We start from the raw sequence: 18,543 nt of genomic DNA, 5'->3' as shown, positions 1-18,543 counted from the left end.
GATGCAACCATGATAACTTAATTTCAATCCACAGGATCCACTTAAAGTAAGAGAACCAACTTTACAAGATTGGCTTTGGGGCTTCACACATGTTCCATGGCACATGTATATGCATCCACACACACATCTTTATACACACACAATAAATAAATGTCATTTTTAAAAAAGAAATCACAGGAGAGGAGAGAGATTTACTCTTCTGTGAAACTTAAGGTCTACTTTTCAGTGAAATTTTAAACGAGGCTGCAAGAGGAGGGCACTGAAATCAAGACTGATGAACCAGTACTGACAGAGAAGAACATGGTGAAGTCTCTAAAGGTCTGACAAAGTCCTGGGAAAGACATCATCATCTAAGATACAACAAAACAAGTTTCTAGAGAGGGTTCCAGTAATAGCTGAGGGCAACCCAACCACACAGAAATGGAGAGCAGGAGATGCACAATGCAGACATGCATCACAATGCAGGCATGTATACTGTTCAGTTCAGCTCCATCCAATGGACTACACTTAGCACTCACATGACACATTCCAAAAGAAGCAGTGTGGCTCTTGCCCTAAGACACTTACTGGGTAAAGAACACATGAAACAACATGACAATACCTTAACATGTGCAAAAATCGAAACCATGTTTGTGCAACACACTCATTGTCCATTTCTGGAGGGATCAGATTGGCATCTTCATCAGGAACTTTAAATGGAGGAAATGAAGGGCCATATGTAAAGCGAAGCAATCTGGAAAATAAAGCCACACACCACTTTCAGGATTTTGTTTTGGTGAAGTCTCTAAAGATTTGACAACAATACCTTTTGATAGTATTGAGGATTGAACCTAGCTCAAACATTCCAGTCAAGCACTCTAACACTGAGCTATTTTAATTTAATTTAATCCCAACCCACTTTAATATTTTGAGACAAGATCTCACAAAATTGCAGAAGTTGGCCATGAATTTCTGATCCTACCGTTTCTTCCTGATGAACAAAGGTTATAGTCCTGTACCATCAGGTTCTTCTACCAAATCCATTATTAGCAAGATTAAACATACATTCAACCAATACATGAGAAAATAGGTTAAATATGAAAACCCTGATTTGTAAAAATTATAAACTGCAAGGGATTTCCAGCTTTTAATTTATTAAACTTTATTTTATGTGCATTGGTATAATTGGTGTCAGGTTCTCTAGAACTGGATTTATAGACAGTTGTGAACTGCCATGTGGGTGCTGAGAATCAAACCTGGGTCTTCTGGAAAAGCAGTTAAGTCTTCTTAACTGCTGAGCCATCTCACCAGCCCTGATTTAAGCCAGGCGGTGGTGGCGCACACCTTTAATCCCAGCACAGGAGGCAGAGACAGGCGGATCTTTGTGAGTGCGAGGCCAGCCTGGTCTACAAGAGCTAGTTCCAGGACAGGCTCCAAAGCTACAGAGAAACCCTGTCTCAAAAAACAAAAACAAAAACAAAAAAAAAGATGATTTAAACTTTTATCTGAAATACTCACACTATTTAACTTATTATTTATATTACTTGCAAATAATAAATTATGTATTTTTGTTATTGTACCTATATAATTACATCATTAAACATAGAAGTAGTATATAGATTATTTTTTTCCTGTTGTTTTGTTAGGAGAGTTGTGGGTTTTGTGTTGGTTTTGAGACAGGGTCTTACTATGTAGCTCTGGTTGGTATGGAACTCAATATGGAGACCAGGCTGGACTCAAACTCAAGAGATCTGCGGGCTCCTTCCTCCTGAATGCTAGGATTAAAGGTGTATGCTACCACACCAATTTCTATTATTTTTTAAAAACTGATATCACTTTAAATCCTTCAATACAACTAAGGTATAATTCATTCACAACTTTACCTGAAGTTCAGAATTTAGTATTTATATGTTTAGACTATAGCACATTTTTATGAAGTAACATAAAAGTTAACTGAATTCAACAACTTAATCATTTACTTAATAGTCTATATATACTAGGACTTTTCAAAGCCATTTGACTCAATTAATCTGTATCTAAGGATTTTATCTTAATAAAACATCAAAATATATATAAAACTGTATAAAGTATTCCTTCAATAAAATTTCTAAAGTAAAAAACATCAGAACAGCATATTTATAAAAATATGAAATTATTAAACTATGTAAACTATAAAGCTAACTAAAAATACAACCTCAAAAATTATTTACAAATAACTACAGGTAATTAAAATTACTTGAATCAGACATCAAATGAAAAACACAGGTAACAATAATACTATCTCAAATTGGGTTTTTGTTTTGTTTTTAATAATTTGTTTTTACTTTTATGTGCATTGGTGTTTTCCCTACATGTATGTCTGTGTGAGGGTGTTGGATCCCTTGGGACTGGAGTTACAGACAATTGTAGTCTGCCACGTGGGTGTTGGGAATTCAACCCAGCCCTTTGCAAGAGCAGCCAATGCTTTTAACTACTGAGCTATCTTTCCAGCCCTGTTCTGTTTTTAATAAAAGGGAATTAAATGGAGAAAGTAAATTTAAAACACAGTTCTGTATATTTAAAAACATTTTTAAGGGCTGGAGAGATGGCTCATTGGTTAAGAGTATTGTCTGCTCTTCCAAAGGTCCTGAGTTCAATTCCCAGCAACCACATGGTGGCTCACAACCATCTGTAATGAGGTCTGGTGCCCTCTTCTGGCCTGCAGGCATACATGCAGACAGAATATTGTATACATAATAAATAAATATTTTAAAAAAATAAAAAATAAATAAAACATTTTTAAGTGAGGGGATGTTTCTTTCACTCTACATTTTCCAGTTTTTCTATTATCAGCACATATAGGCTTTTGCATCAAAACTCATTAAAAGAAGACACAGTATTAGCCATCACCATGACATACCATGATGAGGGGATCAGAGGACAGCTCTGGAATCTGTTCTCTTCTTTCACCTTTACATGGGTTGTGGGAATTAAACTCATGTTGTGAGGCATACATGACAAGTTCCTCTACCATGAGCCATCTCCCTGATTTCTTTCTTTTATATTGGCTCAGTCTATAAAGTACAATAATGATGGGTCCAGGTTTTTCAAAATACATTCCATGAACCCCATAAGACACAGAACCATAGAACTGCCCCAAGGTCAGAAGGATGAGGAAGAAAATGACCTACCTGGAAGTAAGTGCACAGATGACCTTGCTCCACTGCTCCACCACAGCTGGGTGGTGCCTCCAGTTAGCCACCATCTCCTTGGCTGTCTTCCAATAAGGAGGTGTTGGGAAGCACCGGGTGCAAGCTAATAACCAAACTTCAAAAAGAACACCAATCAACTTCTCTGCTAGATTCTCAGCAATGCCACCTGGCCAATGAAAAGAAACACATCTTTGGTATACTTATTTTTAATGCGACTCATTCATTATACGGGAAAACTGATCAAAACTTAAATAGCTGTAATGTTAATATCAAGTTTCTGAATAACTAAATGGAGAAGCTTAGAAGCAAGGTCCTATGAAGGAATCACCGAGAATATCAATGACTACTTTTTGAGAATTTTCAAATTGCCCTGCTAGTTTTTAGTGCAGATCTTAAGGTTCCAGCTAGGGGAAAACAAAAGAAAGGAAAAGATGAATGCTAACAATGAGTGACCACTACAAGTCACCTTTCATGCCAAGCACTTCACACATGACCACGTAATCTCTCATTTGTTTCTTCAGGACAGGTATTCGTAAATACCTATTAGCTTTTTGTTTAAAAACACAGTCCTGTAATGTAACTCAAGTTAACCTGGAACTTAACTATGTAGTAAAGGATAACCCTGAACTTCCAATCTTTCTGCTTCCATCTTTCCAGTACTGGGATTATAGGTCTGAGACACCTTTCGGTATGTCCCCACTCCATTCAGCTAATAAAAAAGGAATCAGAACAAATACCAAGGTCTTCCTGACTCCAAAGTTTGCAACAAAATGCTCCAGGTGCTTTAAGTTGCCCCTGACTGGAGAGCAACAAAAGGAAAGCTAAGCTATGGCACCAGACAAGGGCAAACCTTAAACAGAACCCAGAGCTGTCCTTCTAGTCAAAGTCTGAAACCAGAAGGGGAGGTGGACTTTACTTTGCACAGCTCAAGAAAGTAAAGTTAGGACTAGAAGAAAAAGTAATTAAAAGGTGCATACCAAACAAGCAAAAACCAAAGTTCCAATAATAAAGAACCCAAGAAGGAAGAAAGTTGCCTGACTCACACTTCTGAGATCAGTCACTGGCATGGGGAACCAATAGCAGAGAGCCAATGAAACAATGCTGTGACTGGGAAGCTACTGTCCAAATGAGATAGTATTCCTATCGTGGGTCCTTTCCCACACTATAATTCCATGATTCCTTTTAAACATTTCCTTGGTCACTGCATCTATCTGACAACACAAGCATGCTAACTTATGTTAGTAGAGAGAATATCAAGAGAATTAGAACAACAGAACCTGGAACTCAAATATCAACTTATAGTTTATGCATAGTGTTTTTATATGCAAAGGAGGGCTTCTGAAATGCTGCAAAAGTAAATAAAACTAGAGGCTTTTAATGGCCAGCTAATAAAGGTCATACTTCCAAAGCAAACACCTTAAGATTTTGAAGGTTTTATTTGCCAAACAAGATGTTTTGTGGGCTGGAGGTAGAGCTCAGTCACAGTGGTTAAGTGTTTGGCATGGGCAAGGCCTTGGGCCATTTCTTTAAGTACCTCAGGATGAAAAAACAAGATATTTCACTATCATCACCATCAAGTTTTTATACTTTACTTTGATAACAACTTTTTCATCTAGTACATTATCTATAGATCCTAATTTAGCATTTTCTGTTTCCTATAAAGGTTCTATACTACACAGAACAAGCTATTATTCCTATCCTTCTCCAACATGTTTAATTACAAGTCCTTCTCTACATTAGCAAAATACAACACTGAAGGTAAAATAACTTAGGCACATACTAACTTTTTTGTTTTGTTTTTTGAGACAGGCTGTCCTGGAACTCACTCTGTAGACCTGGCTGGCCTTGAGCCCAGAGATCCACCTGCCTCTGCCTCCTGAGTGCTGCGATTAAAGGTACATGTCACCACTGCCTGACTTTTTTCTTTTTTTAAGGCAGGGTCTCACTACGTCACCCTAGCTGGCCTGGAACTCACTATGTAGATCACGATGGTCTTGAACTCACAGATCCATCTACCTCTGCCTCCTGAGCTCTGGGATTAAAGGCATGTGACACTACAGCCAGCCCACATTGTGTCTTTCCAGTATAAATTGGTAACTTGGTTTGTCAATAGTTTTACCAAAATTTAAAAATTCCACTGAGTCTATCACTCACTAAGTGTAAATGAGAACTATATTTGGAGTTAAAAAATATAAGGGGAAAAAGTTCATTAACAAACCTTGAACAGTTGGTGGGGCCAGAAGTATGTCATTAATTTGCAGAAGAAACAACAGTAAGACTTCCCAGGTTTCTCGAGCCATGATGGATGACTCACGGGCCAGTTTCTGAATGGCTCTCAGAACCTGTAAGCATAGTCGGATCTGACTGGAGCCCTGTTCCTGTCTGAAGAAGACAGACAGATATCACTGACAGGCCTGGAAGAGAGACAGCAACAGCCAAAGAACAGGAACTTACTGACGCAGAACAGTGGTCCAATGACATTGCCTAAACATCAATGGACAGGGCTAAGCACAACTCTCCTCAGCTACAGCTAGTTTTCCCCACTGCTCACTTCAGCACCCTGAGAGCTCCACCTACCTCTCCTGTGAGAAATTAGCTTCTGTGAGAAAAGAGAAAAACTAGAATGTACACTTCACCTCTGGATTTTCTTTCTGAAATGTGTCTGGCACATAATAGCAGATATTTAACTAATTTCTGCTAGATGAGTACATAGAGCAGAAAAGTTCTTATATTCTTTTTCAATTTTCTGAAAAACACATTCACAAGAATTCTTCAAGTGTTTACAGTTTTCACAATTACTCTAAAGCTGATATCTGTTATAAGGCTCAAGGGCATGTCCAAAATTGACAAGACATGTCAGCATTTCCTCAGAGAAGAGCACTTGTTACTACTGCTCTAATAAAAACACAGGCATTCCAAAGGGATCCAAGGGTTCCTCAAACAATAGGTACAAAATTCTCTTTAGTCTGTAGGACATTTTTGCTCAAGAAAAGACTTGCTGGGTGAAGTGGGGGCACAAGTCTCTAATATCAGCACTAGGGAGGCAGAAGCAAGTGGATCTCTATGAGTTCAAGGCCAGCCTGGTCTACAGAGTGAATTCCAGGACAGCCAGAGCTATATAGTTAAGACCATGTCTTGAAAGACAGAAAGGGGATGGGGGGAAACAACTGTTCCATAAAATAGGTAGAAGAGAAACTAGAGAATCCAGGGCCTAGTAGCCCTTGCCTCAATTTCTAAGATGTCCCACCTGAGAATTTCAAGAATGGCTTTAATTACTGATGAGCTGGCATCCAGCTTTCTCATGATAAACTCAACACAATACTGATATAAACTCTAAAGTCAAGTTTCTATAAATTGTGACTTGACGCAAAAAGCTGGAGTGTCCTAAAAGAATGTCAGCAGATCATCTACTCCTAAAACTCCCACTCCTTAAGCCTTAGCCATGACCCAGAAAACTGGATCCTACCTTAAAGTTGCAGACAAATGATACATCTAAATAACTAAATGTTCCCTAAAGAAGTCAAAGCTGGACCAGAGAGATGGCTCAATAGGCATGATCATTCACTGTACAATCATAAAAGGACCTAAGTTCAAACCCTAAGGACTTAAGTTTGAATCCTTAGCACCCACAAAGAAAGCTGGGCATGGCTGTGTATACCTGTAACCCCAATACTATATAGGGTGAAGACAGTGGATTCTGGAAGCTCACTAGCCAGGCAACTTAGCTGAAATAGCAAGTTTCTGGTTCACAAAAGTCCCTGTCTCAAGGGAATAAGGCAAAATAATAAAGGAAGACACCCAATTTCCTCCTCTGACCTCTGGAGGTGGGTGCACTCAGATATAGAGAGGCAGGTGTCCATTCCATTCCACATTCATCTAAAGGTGAAACTAGTCCACAAATCACCATACAGAACTTGACTACACCTGCCTTTGTAACACTATTTTTTATTTACTTACTTATTTTTATGCAGGCATTCTGCCTGTTTGTGTACCAAGTATTTACATTGCCCACAGAGCCAGAAGAATGCATTAGATACTCTGGATGAGAGTTACAGATGGTTGTGAGTCACCATGTGGAGGTGCTAGGATCAAACCCAGGTCTTCTAGAAGAGCAGTCAGTGTACTTAACTGCTGAGCCATCTCCCAAGCACCTTTGTAAGTAAAGTTCTTGTTTCTTAATTTAATAGTCTATGACCACAGAGTTGAGGAGTTACACCACCATATGGCCTGTAATATAGGAAACTTTCACTAGCTAGCTTTTTACAAAAACAAAATTATGGATCACTGCTTTAAGAGACATGTACACATGGATGAAGGACTACATTTCTTATAGTGCAGTATAGCTAAGCAATTAAAACTACAATCAATTTGAAGAGATAGTACATTCTTCACTCAATTATGAAAAAAATACCAGACAAAAAAACAAAAGAGAAAGTCACATTAACTTAATCTCTAGCAAAAGGTTAAGGCAGTTTCCTCCATTTTGAGAGTCAGTTTATATAAAAAGAACTAAGTAAGCTCTGATAACAATTTGATGAACTATCTATTAAATTTTTTAAACTGAAACTTCTAGCAGTTGAAGATTATATCAGAAGTTCCAATATACAGCACTGAAAACATTCACCTAATCTTCATATACTATCACTGGCCAAGAGAACTCTACTACTTAAATCAGTGCCTTTCAGAATTCACTGACCTGTATGCACACACACTCCTGAGGAACAAATAGTAAAAAAATTTATAGTCATACTTTTCAAGAGGGAAAAGTAAAAACAAAAGCACAATTTATCCAAATGCCATTACTGTTTTTCAGCAATACAAACCCAGAATTAAAAGATGGTAAAGCGAAAGAGATGAGAGAGACATAGGGACTAACTTTCAAACAGGATCATTTCATACACACAGTGAAAAATACTGTAAATCAATTCTGATGGGATGTCAAAAAAAGATCTGTATCTTTTTAGAGGAGCCTATTTAGCTGGAAATAAACATTTCCTGTTGTTTCCATTTAAGGTCAATGAATACAAGCAACAAACATTTAATCCATATCTAAACCCAGTACTGCATTATACTTAGTGTAGATGCCCCCCAAATACAGAAGGCCAGCTGAGTTCCTGTCTTCAAGTTGGTTAGATGGAAAACAAAACAAGTTAAAGGATATGGAACAAAACAATGAGCGATAAGAGAGTAAGATGGGAAATACCAAGCGAATTCCAAGGAGGTGTGACCACAGAGGGGTTGTGTGATCACGTAAGGATTCTAAGACAGAATTGACTGGAAACCACGAAGAGTGAGTTAGACAAGCAATAGACAAGGGAGAAAGAAAATGACAGGAGGACGGGTGAAGACAGGAAAGAGCTTTGAGGGCACTTAGGGGAATGTTTACAAGTCTGACTACAGAGTAAGACTCATACAAAATCAGCTGTGGCTAGTCTAGTTAGGGCCAGAAGGCCCTAGATGGCACTTTTTTTTTTTTTGATTTTTCGAGACAGGGTTTCTCTGTGGTTTTGGAGCCTGTCCTGGAACTAGCTCTTGTAGACCAGGCTGGTCTCGAACTCACAGAGATCCGCCTGCCTCTGCCTCCCAAGTGCTGGGATTAAAGGCGTGCACCACCACCGCCCGGCTTAGATGGCACTTTTTATGGGGGAGTTTATATCTGACCCACAGAACAGAGTTCTAACAGACTTCTCTTTTTCAATTTGGATTTTCTAAAACAAAAACTTCCTTCTAAATTTACAAAGCTAAAAAATTTAAAGAGCTGGTTTTTGAGTAATTCAAAGTCCTTCCTTTTTTTTGTTTAAACAGAAAAAGGGGAAGTGATGTGGAGTGTCACATATCAATCTGTTGATTTCATTGGCTAAGCAATAAAGAAACTGCTAGGCCCATTGGATAGGCCCACCATTAGGTGGGTGGAGTAAACAGAACAGAATGCCGGGAGGAAGAGGAAGTGAGGTCAGACTCGACAGCTCTCCTCTCCGCAGCAGACACCTCAGAGAGAAAGACACCATGCTACCTGCTCCAGGGAAGACGCACGCTATGAAGCTCCGACCCAGGATGGACTTAGGCTAGAATCTTCCCGGTAAGACCGGTGCTCACAGATTATTAGAGATGGGTTGATCGGTATATCAGAATTAGCCAGTAAGGGCAAAAGCTAAAGGGCCAGGCAGTGTTTAAATGAATACAGTGTCTGTGTAATTATTTCAGGATAAAGCTAGCCGGGCAGGTGGCTTGGGGTGTTGGGGACGCAGCCCTGCCGCCGCAGCCCATATTACTACACACAAGACAGCCGAAAACACTCTCATGAACTGGTGGGAAAACTTTCATTTTATTATTATTTTTTTTTTACACACATATTTCTGTATTTCTCAAAGATCTGCCATAGGTTATACACATTTCTCGGTGACACTAAGGATGGAACCCACAGCTCTTGGGTATGCAGGTAAATAGTCTGACTGAGCTGTAGCTGTAGCCTCAGAATGTAATATTCTTTTGTTATTTGTTTGTTTTTGCTTTTTAAAACCGGTCTCTCTATTAGCCCTGGCAATCCTGGAACTCACTCTACAGAAGAGGCTTGCCTCCAGCTCACAGAGATCCACTTGATTCTGCCTTATGAATTTTGGGATTAAATGCAGGAGTCACCACACAGGGTTGGAATGTAACATTCTTAACAATTAGGGAAAAAAATCAAGTAAGATAAATAACTTGCATTTTGGCATTTAACACCTTTGCCTCAGAAGATGGAGAAGAAATTAATAACAAACTTTCAAGGGTAATCTTTTTGTTTATCATAAATATCTGTAACTTCCAGTTTGCTAACCAGATGTTAGGGCACACAGGTTTAATTCCAGCACTTGGGAGATGTAGGCCTGCAGTCTCTATGAGTTCAAGGTCAGCTTGACCTACTTAGTGAGTTTCAGGCCAAGGATATACAGTAAAACTTAATCTCAAAAAAATATCCAACTTCTTTATTTCTTTTTTCTTTTTAGTTAGCTCACTTATTTAAAGGAGATTTTAAACTTTATTTCAAACTTTTAATTTCAAAATTTTACACTTGTATATATGTGGGGTGGGGGTGGATATTTACATGCATGTCACTCATGTGAAAGTCGGGGGACAACTGGCAGCAGTCAGTTTTCTCCTTCTTCCGAGTAGACTCCAAGAATTGAACTCAGGTCATCAGGCTTGGTGACAAGCATCTTTACCCACTGACCTATCTCATCAGTCTTTTTTGGTTTCTTTAAGACAGTATCCCATGATGTAGTTCAGGTTGGTATTCAACTACTTCTGTAGACAAGGCTATCTTCAACTCCTGATCTTGACTCCACCTCTAAAGTGCTGGGATTATAGGCATGAGCCACCGTGCCTGGCCTGTTTGCTTAATTCTATGCTTTCATACACTACAGGGTTATTTAAGGGAAGAACAGTTGCTTTGGTTGTATGTGGAAACAAGAATTATGATATAACAAAAATATGCACAAGTTAGGTGTATTTTTAAATATTTAATTGGTGTGCATGTGTGTGCATATATACCATGAAGTACACGTGAAGGTCAGAAGACATCCACAAGTGTCCTTCTCTCCTTCCACCATATGGGTCCCAGAGATCAAACTCTGATCACTGGGCTTAGTGGCCAGCACCTTTAACCTTAACCACTGAGTCATTACGCGAGTCCCCCCACAACCCCCCAAAAAAAAGTTTAACAAGGGACAGAAATATGTCACCATCACCACATTTTAATATCCAACATCTAGAGTTCACTAACAAGGCCAAAAAGTATTTAAAATAAAAATACATCTATTAAAAATTGTGGTATATCCAAGAGTGGTAGAACACACCTATAATCTCAGAACTCAAAAGACTAAGACAGGAGGATTATAAATTTGGCTCAATATGGACTACATAGAACGTTCAAGACCAGTCTGGGCTACACAATGAGACGTCATCTCAAAAAAAAAAAAAAAAAAAAGCAAAAACCTCCTGTGAAACATTATGTAACCCTATCTACTTTAGTCATATTAACCGAATCCATAAGTGAATGAGTAAAGTTCAAAGGACGAACAATAAAATCAGCATCTATATTTAATAAAGTAACATTTACAAATACTTTATTATTATCTTAGTAATGACCATATAGGTATAACTTACCTTGGTACAAAAAGATTTTGTAGGTGCTTTAATATACTTTGAACATATAGATTAGGCTCTTTACTAACTGGTAATGGAATAGAATCTTTAGGCAATACCAAAGCCATAATCCAATCTGTATATACATCAACACAATATTTTACAGTCTCTCCATCCAATGGAAGGGTCAATCCATAGCAAATTACTTCCATAGTCCATTTTACCTAAGCAAAGGAAAACATTCACAAAGAATATAGATCTTTATATGTATTTCACTAGATTAGTTTAAAATATAACATCTCCTAGTACCCAGATGCTTTAAGTTGAAAATACAGTCATCTCAACAAATACATCAAATTTATTCTAGACACATACTTTCTATGTATTAGACATATTCATGTCATACTTTTCAAGCAAATTTCAGGAGAAAGTAAATTCATTATTTTTAAATATTAAGCCTATACACGCTTTTACCCTTTTGATATCATTACCATTCACTCTGTGAAATGATCTTTTCAATTTTCTACAGATACTGGGAATAGAAAAATAGAAAATGTAGAATTTGCTCGATTTGCATATGTAAATATATGTCATTTAAAAAATCAAATATATAAATTTAATAACATTTCATCCTCAGATTATGCAATAGGAACAAATGACAGGAAGAAAGATGAATCATTCAACTTATTATACAACTTGTTTTCTCTGTCAAAAAAACACTAAAATGGACAGGTAAGCACACACACAGGTAAAGGGGATTGAATGGGTAAGGTCTTAACCAGGCATCTAGCTGTACGTACTTAAACTGACCACCTGAAACACTTACTTGTTTGTGCTGTGAATAATAAGATGCTAAGAGAAAGAAAAAAATCTCCCAATTTGGAAAAAAAAATGAAACTATATTCTTAGATACCAAAGCCTAGAAAATTTAAGTGAATTCCAGACAAAAATCTGGGACAAATACTAAGTAGATGATCAGTAAACACTTAACAAAAAGGATGCATGACCACTGAGAACCAGCCTGCTCAAAAAGACCACATCAACCCAGATAAACTTCACTAAGTCTTACTTTGAAGAGAGCAACAACTACACAGTCTTCGCAGTTAAAAACAGTATCTTCATAAATGTCACCACCACAATAACCTTGGCTTAACAGGGTAAAGGGGCCTCATTTCACACATCAAAAAAATAAAATTTAGGATGTTTAAATAATTGAGCACACCACTGGTTTACAAATAGTGAAGCTGAAGACAAACCTTATCTTCAATAAGAAACATAAACCTAGTTTTCAAACCACCAGTTTTGAAGTGTTTCACCAATCCACTAGCGAATGTTTCTGCAATAGGGGTATCCTATGGGTTATAGAATGGCCAGATTTATAAGCAATCAAAATACTATACAAGACAGTATCAGGATAGTGGTTCTGAAATTTTGGGGGGGAAATGAGGCCACTAGCTTACCAAAGGCCATACCAAGTTCCAGTTGTGGTTGCTGTGTGGGGAACTAGAAGTGTGAGCCTTTTCTACTTTGTCTGAAGGTCAAGGAGTTTGAGTTTATTTTTATTCTTTCAAAGTTGTTGACAACAGGTGTGGCTACAAAACAAGACGTCCTGACCCAGGGTGTGGTTACTTGTGTTTTGGACGTTAAGATGGCTCACACAAATGGATCTGTTCCACCCGGACCAAAGGTCAGAGAATTCAAGCACACTCCTGTGCTCCTTCATTTAAAATAGGAGGCTTGACAGAGGGAGTGGCCACCTACAGCGTAGGTGGTCTAGAGTATATCCTACCCAAACACCAAATGCTTTACTCAGGAAATAATGGCTTGATGTCTCAAGTATTGAAACAAATAACTGTTCTGGTTGTCCTTTGTGTCATGTTAAAGCAGTCTTTTGCCTTCTCCCCCCCTTTTGTATTGGGGTATAAAAGCATATGAAAATTAAACTCAGAACTATCCTATTCAGTACTATCCTATGTCTCTGTTCCTCCTACCTAGTATTTCTAATCCTCATACCCCTACCCTGGAATGAATAATCCCACCATGGCCGGACCACGACAAAAGTCACCCCAAAAGGTGATTTATGACACTGCTGCTGTTTTGTGGTGCTAGGGATTAAACCCAGGGTCCAAAGCACAGCAGGGAAGCACTCTACTCACGAGCTACACCACCAGCCTATCTTGTCAAAATTCTTATTTAAGTGGTTGATGCTGCATGGGAGGCAGAGGCAAGTGGATCTTTGCAAGTCAAGTCCAGTCTGGTCTACAAAGTGAAATTTAGGCTAGCCAAGAACATACAGTGAAACCTTGTCACAAAAAAAGGGCGGGGGGAGGGGTCATGAGAACAGACCGAAAAAGCCTGTATAAGCTCTGCATAATCCTTCTTAGGACCGAGTTCTAAACTTTCAGAGAATCACACCATTCTCAGGGTTCCTTTTAAACTTCCCACTAAGGTTTAATGTCATCTTAGTGCCCTGACTCCATGAACAGAAAACTATCTCCCTGACAAGGTATCCCAAGATCCCTTTGGACAGCAAGTTTAGGAATAGCAATTCCAAACCCAGTTCCAACCACTTGGTCTTCTGCAGCACTTGAACCCTGAAGTCAGGCTAAAACAGTCAGAGTGAGGAGAGCTCAAGCTCAGAACATATGTGTAGCCAGAAAATCTGACCTAAGTGAGGCTTTCAGTCAGTGGCTACTTATAAACAGAGAGGGGAACTATGCTGGCTAGTTTTATATCAACTTGACACAAGCTATATAGTGTGTCATATTCACAGAAGGAACCTTGGTTGAGAAATGTTTCCATAAGTCTGGGCTGTAAGCAAGCCTGTGGAACATTTTCTTAATTTGTGATTGCTGGGAGAGGGCCCACCTCTGGGGGTGGTGCCACCCCTAGGCTGGTGGTCCCAGGTTCTGTAGAAAAGTATGCTAAGTAAGCCATGATGAGCAAGTCAGTGAGCAGCATTCCTCCAGGTTCCTGCCCTGTTTGAGTTCCAGCCTTGGTTTTCCTCAATGGACTGTGGCTCTGGATATGCAGGCCAAATAAACTCTTTCTTCTTCAAGTTGCTTTTGGCCATGTGTTTCATCACAACAAGAATATCCCTAACTAGAACAGGAACTTCCAAACAGAAACAAAAATCTGAAGACTGAGCCTAGGGCTTAAGAGTCTGACACATGACTCTCTGTCTTGACCACTTAGCTCAAATGGAGAACTAGGTGTGGCCAGTGTGAAACATCAGCAGCAAAAAGGTAAAACCCCTTCTTTATATCTCTCTCATAGGCCCCAAGTCCCAGCATGCAACTCAAATGAGATAAAAACTAGAACTCACTACGTCAGGCAGCAATCCATTAAAAAGTCAGCATGGTAATAGTGCATACTGCTCCTGCAGAAGACCCAAGTTTGATACCCATCAACCAGGCCCTATGCTCACAACTGCCCCTAACTCCAGCTGCAAAAGGATCCAACAACACTAACTTCCACAGGCACAGACTTACATACGTATACAAAATTAACAATAATAAAACCATTGCTAACTATTTTTAAAAGGTCAACACTAAATAAAATTTTTAATGAACAATTCATATTTTCACACAATAGAATGAAATAAAGAAACACTTACTTCTTTGTCAGTTTTTAACAAACTCTCACTACCAGACACTGAAGAGGTACCTAATGCCTGCCCAAGAGGACGGACCACTGCATTCGCCACCTCTCGCCCAACACTCTCTGGATAGCTGTGTAGCACACTGGTATGGCCTTGATCATTCTGAATCACCAAATGCAGTGACCGCCACTCAGAGTACATTGTGCCGCTAAAGTACTATCCAAATGGCACCTGAAAAGACAAAATGGACATGCATGTCAAATTATGCTTATTGCTAATATAAAAAAAAGTAAAAAATTTATACAAGGCACATAATAAAATGGGCTGCAACACATTAATTCTAAAAAATAAATTGTTTTGGAAAAATAAAAACTGTATCTAGAGAGGCTGAAGAGATGGCTCAGAGGTTAGGAGTGCTTTTTACTCTTCCAGAGAACCTGAGTTCTAATCTGCAGCACCTGCATCAGTGGTTCCCTTCCCATAGCTTCAGTTCAAGGGAATCCAATGCCCTCTTCTGGTCTCTACAAACACCTGCATTCCCGTGTACATACACAAGCACGAAGAAGTAAATATAAATGTAAATAAATTACAAAGCATTATCTAAGTGTTTTGAGCTATTGTGAGATCAGGTGACAAGATGGACCCTGAGAGGTAGTTGAATGAGCACCTAGACAACAGAGTTCCTCTGCTTCTGAGTGAATTCAAGGCCAGCCTAGGCAGTTTAGTAAGACCTGTCTCAACAAACATTAAGTAAAAGGAGAGATTGAGAATATACACCAGTGACAGAATACTTGCCTCAAATGCTAATGCCCTAGATTCAAAACATTAGTATTAGAAAGAAAAACAAAACAAAAAGCCCTCAAAAGCCCTGAAGCAAACCTGAAGAAGAGGCCATTGTGCAAAGAAATGCAAAGATGAGATCCAAAAGCCCCCATAACCAAGGACTTCTCCCCTTCAACCGTCCTAAAACAGAAGACAAATGGGAGATGGAGTGACCTAAGGGGCTAAGGGAGGTTTATGAGTACACACAACACAGCCTCTTAGGTTTTCCTTCAGAGGTATGCTCATCTGGAATTTACCTCTAGGAATAATGCAAGAAAGATTGTCTTTCAGATATGCAGTTGGGTGTGATACCATCCTTGGTGTCACCCATGCCCTCTGCCTCTTACAATCTTCCCACCTCCTCTTCTGCAGAGCTCCGTGAGCCTTGAGGGGAGGGGTTTGATGAAGACATCCCATTTTGAACTGAGTAGTCCAAAGACTCACTCTCTACACACTGTGCAGTTGTGGGTCTCTATCTCCAGCAGACAGCTAGTAAAGGAAGAATCTGTTTTCTCCAATGCAGTCTCACTGGGTATACAAACTACCCATGTCCAATGTAAAAACAAAGCCAATGTTTGTGTGAACTGTTTTTTGTCTCATATTGCTTTGTCTGGGTTTTTTTTTAATCTTACTGGTCTTTTGCTTGTATAATACAATTTTGGATTTTGTGTTTTTATGGGTTTCATTTGTGTGTCTGTGTGTTTATTTTCTCATTTTGTTCTGAGGTTTTTGTTTGTTTTTCTTTTAATTCTGGTTTGTCCCCACCTCCACCCATTTTTTTGTTTGTTTTGTTTTGTTTTTCAAGACAGGGTCTCTCTGTGTAGCTCTGACTGTCCCCAGAAACCCATAGACCAGGCTGCCCTTGAACTCACACAGACCCACCTGCCTCTGCCTCCCCAGAGATGATTAAAGGCACGTGCTGCCACCACCTGGTTTGTTTCCCTTTTTTATTTGCCTGTTTTCTAAAGAGAGAGAAAAAAAGGTGCAGAGTTGGATGGGTTGGAAGACAAGGAGGATCTGGGAGGAGATGTTGGAGGGGAAAGCATGATCAGAATATAGTGTATGAATTTTCAATAAAAAATACATTCTTATTTCATTAAATTGAACTAACTTTTTTATCATGTACTATGCTAAAGACATGCTTTAATTTCAGTAGCTTTACAGGGTATTTTTAAATTGTAAAGAAAATCTCCCCATCATTCATTTTTAAAATTTTATTGGCTATTCTAGGCATTTGTCCTTTTATGTAAAATGTATGAGTTTTTTTCTAATTAAAAAAAGAGTATGACTAAAACTTGCTAGAAATCTAATTGAAATTGCCTACACACTATGCTAGGGATCAAACCCAGAACTTTGCACATGTTAGACAAATCTTCTACCACTGAGCCACAACTTGAAATTGCTCATATCATTTTGTTTACTAGTGTCCCACAATCCCTGCCTCCATGCTGTAGCTTCAAGGGACTATTGATCACTGCCTGAGCCCACCAATTCTACCATACTCTGAAGACCTTTTTTCGTACTTCTAATGACTGACAATTTTGACCCACCTTATGAAATTTTATCCTTCAAAGTCCAGCTCAGATACCATCCTTTTGCTAAAACTTTTACTCCTAAAACCAGCTTCTTCCCATTCTGAGTGCCTATTAGTCTGTTTATAGAGCTTCACATTCAATTACTGTGTATAGGTTCTCCACCAAGACAACTTCAGTCTTCAGTAAAAACCTCAACTCCTAACATACAATGGATATTAGATATTTGAGAATGTCAAGGTTTGCTTTACTAGTGGGGAAAGAAAGAAGTCAGTAAGTATTCCATCTATTTTACTAAAGTATGGCCAATGTTTTTTTTTTAATTTTCACTTACTTATATTTCATGTTTGAGTGCTCTGTATGTACACCTGCACGCCAGAAGAGGGCATCAGATCCTATTATAGATGGCTGTGAGCCACCATGTGGTTGCTGGGAATTGAACTCAGTACTTCTGGAAGGGCAGCCAGTGCTCTTAACCACTGAGCCATCTCTCTAGTCCCCGAAAATTTTATACTATCATATACAAGAGTAAAAATGTTTGCAAACTAAATTACTAGTAAAACTATGTCAGTCTCCAATATAAAAAAATAGTTAAAATTTAAATTATTATTATAAATTATTATTAGAGGAAACAAAATTTTAAGAAGGCAACTTTTTTTAAAAAAAAAAGTTACACTTGCTATCAAATCCCACATACAAATAAGAATTATCATGTAAAGCCAGGCGATGGTGGCGCACGCCTTTAACCCCAGCACTCGGGAGGCAGAGGCAGGTGGATCTCTGTGAGTTCGAGACCAGCGTGGTCTACAGAGCTAGTTCCAGGACAGGCTCCAAAGCCACAGAGAAACCCTGTCTCGAAAAACCAAAAAAAAAAAAAAAAGAGAATTATCATGTATACTTTGGCTGAAAAATGCAGTACCCTGAGCTTTAACTTTAAAAATTATGATTCAGTAGGTTTTAGGCTAGAGCATGGGAACTTATTATTATTATTATTGATTTTTATTTTACATGCATGGTTGTTTTGCCTACATGTCTGACTGTGCACCTAGTGCATGCAATACCCTTAGAGGTCAAACGGGGGTGTCAGGTTCTCTGGAGCTGGAATTACAAATGGTTACTAGCAATTATGTGGCGTTAGGAACTGAACCCAGGTCCTCTACAAAAGAAACAAGTGCTCTTAATCTGAGCCATCTCTCTCATCCCTAAAAAGTTACTTGCCCCCTGTGTCTGAGCACCCTTTGTAAGTCCCAGTCTTTGGAGGCCCCATCCCTGTGCCCGCCAAACTTTGCCTCCT

The 18,543-nt window shown here is 38.8% G+C and overlaps 1 protein-coding gene across 8 annotated transcripts in view; it reads right to left on the bottom strand.

Annotated features, from left to right (window-relative positions):
- Positions 1-18,543, bottom strand: part of Ralgapb (Ral GTPase activating protein non-catalytic subunit beta) — a 90,462-nt gene that overhangs the window by 63,374 nt on the left and 8,545 nt on the right. For all 8 annotated transcript variants that reach the window (XM_075962875.1, XM_075962878.1, XM_075962877.1 and 5 more), the window contains exons 2-6: positions 14,911-15,126; positions 11,316-11,518; positions 5,389-5,552; positions 3,150-3,336; positions 602-733 (exon numbers count right to left, since the gene is read on the bottom strand). In XM_075962875.1, coding sequence (XP_075818990.1) covers positions 602-733; positions 3,150-3,336; positions 5,389-5,552; positions 11,316-11,518; positions 14,911-15,096 — 872 coding nt within the window. In that variant the 5' untranslated portion in view covers positions 15,097-15,126. The remainder of the gene's footprint in view (positions 1-601; positions 734-3,149; positions 3,337-5,388; positions 5,553-11,315; positions 11,519-14,910; positions 15,127-18,543) is intronic.

Source organism: Microtus pennsylvanicus, chromosome 2, assembly GCF_037038515.1.
Source record: "Microtus pennsylvanicus isolate mMicPen1 chromosome 2, mMicPen1.hap1, whole genome shotgun sequence".
NCBI classification, from domain to species: domain Eukaryota; kingdom Metazoa; phylum Chordata; class Mammalia; order Rodentia; family Cricetidae; genus Microtus; species Microtus pennsylvanicus.
The sequence above is the reverse complement of the archived record's forward strand: the minus strand, read 5'-3'. Positions and strand labels throughout refer to the sequence as shown.